The sequence below is a fragment of the Eschscholzia californica genome, unplaced genomic scaffold, assembly GCF_041429995.1.
Source record: "Eschscholzia californica isolate CP2 unplaced genomic scaffold, dmEscCali1.0.p SCAF_2, whole genome shotgun sequence".
NCBI classification, from domain to species: Eukaryota; Viridiplantae; Streptophyta; class Magnoliopsida; order Ranunculales; family Papaveraceae; genus Eschscholzia; species Eschscholzia californica.
In genome coordinates, this window is record NW_028238309.1 from 63788529 (window position 1) to 63796811 (window position 8283).

The 8283-nt window shown below is 33.1% G+C and overlaps 1 protein-coding gene across 1 annotated transcript; it reads left to right on the plus strand.

Moving 5' to 3' along the window:
• The first annotated feature begins 2351 nt into the window (after positions 1-2351).
• Positions 2352-4113, plus strand: LOC147560198 (NAC domain-containing protein 72-like). The gene is made up of 3 exons (XM_086662287.1): positions 2352-2675; positions 2766-3034; positions 3147-4113. Exons 1-3 carry the CDS (start codon positions 2495-2497, stop codon positions 3690-3692), a joined length of 996 nt encoding a protein of 331 aa, XP_086518413.1. The 5' UTR covers positions 2352-2494; the 3' UTR covers positions 3693-4113.
• The last annotated feature ends 4170 nt before the right edge of the window (positions 4114-8283 follow it).

Here is an 8283-nt window from a genome sequence, read left to right on the forward strand (position 1 = left end):
TTGGGTCGTTGATATTTTCAGAGCCATTCACAGAGCTAGTTTTTCGTATTTTCAGAACTTTTCGTGTGTGTATTGTTGTCGGTTTGATTACAACATGAGGTTTGATTTTCCCTCTCTAAGAATTATAGTTATTTAACACAAATAGAACTTGGTTCTCCATAGTAAGATTTTGTTGTTTTAGCTTCTTTTTTTAATCTGTAAAGTTTAAAATCAGCACAACAATGAAAAAACAGTTTGAGGAAGAAAGTATTTTTCGGAAGACCCGCAGTATAGAAATGAGATTTTTCAAACATGCGCCACCGAAAATCAAACGTTTTTTTTTGTTGCCACAGTTTTCTTTTTTATATTTACTAATTTACCAGATAATTTTAATTTCTTTTTATCCAAATTTGATATTAATACATTATGAAATCTTTATTCTTTTGTTATTCATCTTTCTTTTGCCCTACTTAATTTGTCTAGGGAGGCGAATGAGTTGTAAATGTTTCATATTTTCTCTAAAATTTAGAATCTAATTATATAAAATGCAAAAAAAAAATAGTGGCTTTCACCGAATTTTTCTGTTAAAAAATGACATTATTGACCCAAACTATTATATAAAAATGTGGTCGAGAAATTTCAGCGTTCAAACTATCGATTGACCAAAAATTTTAGGTCGCTGACAAAACTGAATATTTTGATTCTTCCTTAGGTCTGAGTTTTCTTGAGAGAATAACCATAATTATTTTTATCTTACCTATAAAGACATGTCTTCACTCAAAATATTATTACTATGAGTCCGATGATCCTTGATAGTTCATGAATTTTAAAATTATTCCATTAATGTAAATTTTTGAACTTCAAACTCCTCAAACAATGAAGCTTTGAATGTTATTCATATATCCTGAAGTAACGTCAAAAGTCAAAACAACCATTGTCCCTATAGTCTTTGAATCTCGGACATTAATTTTCATATGTTGTGAAGCAACCTCAGAAGTCACAACAACCATTGTCCTTCATCTAGGGTGGTAGTTGATGTTCATCTAGTATTAGAAGGAGAAGAGGAAGGAAAGAAAAAGGAGAAAAATAGTACTGGTGGAGGTTAGAGATGAGGAAGAAGAAAATATTTTGTTTCTTTTAAATTTTGTACTCAGAAACTTTCACGAAATTCATAATTTCTTTTCAAATTGTGTGCCGAAATTCTTTCTTGTTTCTCGGAAGGGCGGGGCAATTATTTTTTTGGTAAAAACAAGACTCAACTTTTTAGTTTATTCGTTGCTCATTGGATTAACAATAGATATCCTATCTCTTTGTGGGGATGATTCACTTCCCAAATTTGAATCATTATTTGAATAATCAAATTTGACTAGTTAATGAGCAACAAAGTTGCTTTCACGAGAAATGAGTTTAAAATTGATGTTCTCAAAGGATCTCGCTTCTTCATGAATTTCTGCCATTATGCTCTTATCTGTATACTTACTCATTCTGATTCACATACTTTTATTATTTTCTGCACATCTCCCTCAATAGTATTCTTGTATTAAACATGGTATATAAGCGTTCTAATAGAACAAATTCGAGTTTCCTAATTTTCATCTTTTTAGAAGACCTAAACAAAGATACGCATGCTTTTTCTTTATTTTTTATTTATTTCGCTTGTTTGCAAGTATTCAACTTTAGACTAGTCCGATCACAAAATAATTCATACTTTTCGCAAGTTCAACATAGAAACACATTATTAATTTCAAAGAAAGAAAACTTTTCTTACTTCAAACTGATAAAAATTTTCTTTACTACATTTTTATTTTTGCATTGACTCTTTTTTTTTTGAGATCATTTTTTTTTACATTGGACTTATTATGTAATATTTAACTCTTTATTTGTTCAGAAATGGAAAGATTGGAGCTCTGATTTCTTTATAACTTTTAGCATAGTTCTTTCCTAAATCTATATGCTTAACTTCACAAATTTCAATAATAAAAGAACATTAAAAAATCAAAATATACCTAACAACTAGAGGTTAGGTTAGCAAATTAAAGGTCAATTTTTTTCCTTTCTATTGTTTTTTTTCTAAGGCCACGAAAGTTTGGCTACAATGCCGACTTTATTTTTGTCCATTTCAACGATCATACACGTGTTAACATATTAGCTAATGTACCACAATATAGTCTATTCAATTTAACCACGTGCATATATAATTTGGTAAGCTTTTTCGTGTCATATATGTGACTTATAATTTGCTGACTCGTCACTTTATCTTTTTTATTATTTTGTACTGATTCATGAACTAAAACTTCGACCATGGTAACGTGTCAATCATTTAAGAGTTACCTTTTCTTGGACCACATGACATCACTTTGTCAATTGAATCAATAGTTACTTTCTTTCACCTATATATATACCCATTCAAATCTTACTAATCAAAAAAGGAGAAAGAAAAAGAAATAGGACAATTATTTCTAGCTCATCTCAAATCAATAATCATCTCAAACCCAAAGAACTCAAGAATTCAAACATGGGAATTGCAAATCCAGATCCAGTTTCACAATTGGCCTTGCCCCCAGGGTTTCGGTTCTTCCCAACCGATGAGGAATTATTAGTTCAATATTTATGTAAAAAAGTTGTCGGATATCAATTTTCTTTACAAATTATTGGAGAAATTGATCTTTACAAATTTGATCCATGGGTTCTTCCAAGTAAGTATTTTTGTTTGTTTTTATAATTAAACATGATATTTTTTTTTTGGATTTTCGGATTTAAATTGATTTTGGATTGTTAATTTGTAGGTAAAGCGATATTTGGGGAAAAAGAGTGGTATTTTTTTAGTCCAAGAGATAGAAAATATCCAAATGGTTCTAGACCGAATAGAGTTGCTGGTTCTGGTTATTGGAAAGCTACTGGAACTGATAAGGTTATAATGACAGAAGGTCGGAAAGTTGGAATTAAAAAAGCTCTTGTTTTTTATATTGGAAAAGCTCCTAAAGGAACTAAAACTAACTGGATAATGCACGAATATCGCCTTCTTGAACAGTCCAAGAAAAATAAAAGTTCTCGAGTAAGTACATTTTTTCAAATGAGTTCTAAAATTTTATTTCATCACTTAGACGTTTTTCTTATATTGTTTATATTATTTTGTGACTGACGAAGATTTTAAATTATTTGTGTAGTTGGATGATTGGGTTTTATGTCGAATTTACAAGAAAAAAACAAGTTCTGAAAATACAAATCGAAGTATTTCATCATCGACAAATAATGAACATAGTTTCAATGGTACTTCATCATCTTCGTCTTCGTCACATTTCGACGATGTTCTTGATTCACTTCCAGAAATCAACGATCAAATATTATTCGATTTACCTCGAATGAATTCACTAAAAAATTTACAAGATGATAAATTGATGAATCTTGATACTGGGAAATTTGATTGGAGTAGTTTAGCTGCCATAGCTTCATTATCAGAGTTGAATCAAATCCAACGGCCGACAATTAACAACAAGAATCAATCGTACCATCATAATTCAATTGAAGAAGAAGTAGAAAGTGGATTTGGATCACAAAAACGAGTTGATAATAACTCAGTGAGTCCTTACTTTAATAACTCGAACTCGTTCCTGCAGCCATACAATAATATCTCGTTTGAATCGGTTGGTGTTAGGTCTAATAATTGGATGAATCCACCAATTTCAGGAAATTTCGAGTACAAATGGCAGTGATAGAAGTTTGGTCGGTTTGGATTGGATGATGTTTTAGTATCGGTTTGGATTGGATATATGTTAATACATCAATGTTGGTTAATCCAAACAAGAGGAAGGCAGGAAGCTATGGGACATGGCCTAGAGAATACAAGATTCATATACCCTCTTGCCCAAGCAACATATTGTTGCAGCTCGGACCCGTGGAGGCATGTCCCTTGTACAAAAAATGGTGTAGATAGTTACTTCTTGCTACACGCAATTCTAGGCCATAAAATTGTCAAAAAGTACTGGAACTGAGGTTTGACTGGAAGAAACAAAATTACATATTGTTCGAACAGATATAATTGGTGTATGATCAGAACAGATATAAATGGTGTATGATCGATCAATATTATTTTCATAGTTTTTCAATGTAAAAAAGGAATCTATACCATAGATGCACATTTCTTTTTATTTATTTATTCCGTATAACCAGTATATAGCTGACGTACAACAAATAGAATAAATTACATATGCGTAATGTGCTGCTCTATTTAGCTCGTGTATCATGTAGAAGAGGAAATTGCAGACCACTAAATTCGCCCCATTTATTTCATCAAAAAAAAATTGCTCCATTTCAAAGTCATATCCGCAAGTTCGATTTTCTACCTAATCTATTGGTTTGATAAAAAAAAAATGTACTAAATTCGCCCCATTTCAAAGTCATGTCCGCAAGTTTGATATTCTACCTAATCTATTGGTTTGACGAAAATAAAAATGTAGTTTCATTGCCTATACATGATATTATAGTGCTTCTCCTATCTTCTTAAAAAAAACAGGAATTTGCATGATAATGACCAATAAAATTGAAAGGATAAGTTTAAAACCACATAATCACTATCCTATTTCTTAATTCTTAATTAAACCCACATAAACCTACTTAAGTTAACCTCATACTTATCCTAATAAAATCTCATTTTCTTCTTTACTTTTCATTTTTTTTTTTACATTTTCCCCCTCCTAGACCTAGAGCATGCTAAAATAGGATTTTGGAAGTTCCATAACCACAAGGGATTAGCATTGACCATTTGACTTTTTTATTACTTTTGACTTTGAAAGTTAGGCTACAAATGGCCAGGGGTTAACGTGGCAACTGTAGAATCAGATAGGTCGAATAGATTCATTGCGGCTGACGACCAAAAGTATGACATTACGCATGCAACGACGTCATACTATGATGACCTGGCTGATTAAGATCGTTCTAATCTTAATAACATGAGTTATTTCCCAAATGGCCCCCAACTTTGTGACCAGCTTCCTGTCTGGCCCCCTAGATTAGAGAAAATACTTATATGGTCCCCTTTTTCCGTTATCTTTAACGTTCCGTTAGTCTCTCTCCTCCATCTCATTTTCTCTCTCTGCCACATCATTTGACCACGTCACATCATCATCTTCTTGACAGGGGTCGCCGGCCGGCGACCTTCAAATTCTTTTTTTTTTTAAACTCTCTCTCTATACAGATATAGAGAGAGCAGATCCATTGAAGGTCTGGGAACAGACCTTCAATGGATCTGTTCGCAGACTCATCAGAGGCCTACGAACAGACCTTCAAAGGGTCTGTTCGCAGACCTTCAATGGATCTGCTCTCTCTCTCTTGATCTGTAGAAAGAGAGAGAGTTTTTCAAAAAAAAAAAAAAAGTTTTTAGAGAGAGAGAGAATAAAAAAAATATTTTCGACCGACGACCCCTGCCAGAGAAGATGATGATGTGACGTGGTCAAATGATGTGGCAGAGAGAGAAAATGAGATGGAGGAGAGAGAGTAACGGAACGTTAAAGATAACGGAAAAGGGGGCCATATAAGTATTTTCTCTAATCTAGAGGGCCAGGCAGGAAGCTGGTCACAAAGTTGGGGGCCATTTGAGAAATAACCCTAAAAACATTGCCATTACTTATTTTTTGTGTTTTGTTTATTTGTTAGGGTGAAGGAGGGATCCAAGGCTAGTGAGAGCCAGAGAGAGGATGCCGTCCTGGATCCTCCCAAAAAAAAGTTAGCACAAATTGAAAGATTTTTGCTACTGCTCACATTCGTAGCAAATAAATAAAATTTGTAGCAAATGGTTTTTAGCTGTGCCAAACAAGTCCATAAGCAATAGTGACATCGCAAATGACTTTAATTACAAGTTTTTGACTGTGGGGAAGTTCGTAACGGGAAAATAAGTATTTTGTTTACGACTTTGGTCGTAGCGAAAGCCATATATTCATATAATATATGTTATGTGAATTTCAATAAATTTATCAAATAACTATGTTGCATGTAAAAGTTTGTCGGTCCAACGGCCTCTGTTGAAATAATTTTTTCAGCTATGAAGTTAGTTCAAAACATGAACTCTCGTAAAGGTTAATTGCATTCGTAATCCTTAATGTATTAATATAATGAATGTATAAATATTTTGTTAATTTCAATGTTTGTAAAAAAAAAATTGGGCATACAATTTTGTAACCCCTAGATCGAAATTTTGTAACCCCTAGATCGAAATCTTGGATCTCTTTCTTCATCACTAGCTCCATTGGTATGTGTTACTTGGTCTATATTTCATTCTCTTTCTTCTTCCCTCTTTTATTTTTCACAACACGTGAATGCAATTCTAGTTCTTCTTGTCAAAAAAAAATGGTATTAGTCTCATAACTAGGGGTGGGAAACGGGCCGGGCTCGGGCGCCCATGGGCACCAATGCTCCGGGCTCGGGCGTTTCGGGCTACTCTAGCGAATGACAAATTAGCTAATCGGGCGGACTCGGGCCGGGTAAAATCTTTACTCTCTTGCACAAAGCCCGCCATGTGCACAAGCCCATGGCGGGTACTTCGGGCCCCAGGTACTTCGGGCGCCGGGTAAATCGGGCCTCGGGCTGATCATAATAAATATAATAAAAAATACAATTTTGAAGCAAAATAAATTCATTAAAAACCAACACCCAAACTTCCAAAGTACTTGTTAGAGTCAGATTGTTACACATTAAACAAAAGAAACCTTAAAATTTCAAACTCAAACAATATTCAGCTTTAACTTAAAAAAATAAAGAAAGATAAGTAATATAAACAGAGAAAGTTAAAGAAATAGAAACAGAGAGTTTATTAGAGAGAAACAAAGAGGGTTTAGAGTTGAAAAAAAAAACAATCAGAGAGTTACTAAGTGATACAAACAGAAATATCTAATTTGTAGTCACCAACATAGGTTAGTCATAAAAAAAAACAAACCAAAGAAATATCAAGATGGAATATCAAGATACTAAGGGTTTAGACCATTATCTACATCTATCATTTACTTCAAAAGAAATATCAAGATGAAGCTCACCATTCACTAATATAGGTTAGTATTATTAGTATTAAAAAAAAGACAACTAAAAAATCAGAGACCTAAAATAGTTTTGAAAAATATTGAAGATAATAAAATAGTTTTGAAAAAAAAAACAATCAGAGAGATACTAAGTGATACAAACAGAAATATCTAATTTGTAGCTCATCATTCACCAACATAGGTTAGTCATAAAAAAAACAAACCAAAGAAATATCAAGATGGAATATCAAGATACTAAGGGTTTAGACCATTATCTACATCTATCATTTACTTCAAAAGAAATATCAAGATGAAGCTCACCATTCACTAACATAGGTTAGTATTATTAGTATTAAAAAAAAGACAACTAAAAAATCAGAGACCTAAAATAGTTTTGAAAAATATTGAAGATAATAAAAGTCCATATTTAGACCATCATCTACATCTCTCATCTACTTCAAAAGAAATATCAAGATGAAGCTCACCATTCACTAACATAGGCTAGTATTAAAAAAAAAAAAACTAAAACATCAGAGACATAGAATCGTTTTGAACAAATATAATATTGAAGACAATAAGACTCCATATATTTAGACCATCATCTATCATCTATTTCAAAAGAAATATCAAGATATAATATCATATTAGTTCAACACAAAAAAAGATATAATATCGTATTGAAGCTCATCATTCACCAACATAGGTTGGCATAAAAAAAAACCAAAAGAGAAGCTCAAAAATCAGAGAGCCTAAAATCGTTTTGAAAGTATGTTGAAGATTTGAAGACAATATAAGATATGACTTACTTTGTGTCGAAGACATAGCTTTGATTCTCTAGATAAGATAATGGAGGTATAAGATGAAGGATGGGCTAGAAGGGTTAGGACCTATGGTTATTCTATGGTTATGGAGAGGAAATGAAGATGGTAGAGGGTGGAGGTCTGGAGGAGATGAACAGTGTGTTCTCTTTGATGGGCGGTGGGTAATAGCCTAAAAGGTAATGGGATAAGAAACTTCCTATTTATACAAGATATCACCCTAGATCTAACGGTCAGAATGAAATAAGAGTTCAATTATGACCGTGAGATCTTGGGCATCTTACCGTTAGGACTAAAGTAATAATCACACACATGATTACCAAGCGGGTCTTGTGCACGGGCGTCTCACACGGGTTTCGTGTGCGGGCCTATAAGATACTCAAAGTAGTCGGGCTTACTAACCGGGCTTTGAATCTGGTTCTTTTGTGCGGGTTTATTGAGCGGGTAGGTCTTTTTTGGACAGAGCCCAAGCCCGCCCA

Bases quoted from the DNA above. Each gene is read 5' to 3' on its own strand.
- LOC147560198 (XM_086662287.1), top strand. From the start codon at position 2,495: ATGGGAATTGCAAATCCAGATCCAGTTTCACAATTGGCCTTGCCCCCA. The intron at 2,676-2,765 runs GTAAGTATTTTT...GTTAATTTGTAG, and splicing joins TGATCCATGGGTTCTTCCAA to GTAAAGCGATATTTGGGGAA. The intron at 3,035-3,146 runs GTAAGTACATTT...TTATTTGTGTAG, and splicing joins AGAAAAATAAAAGTTCTCGA to TTGGATGATTGGGTTTTATG.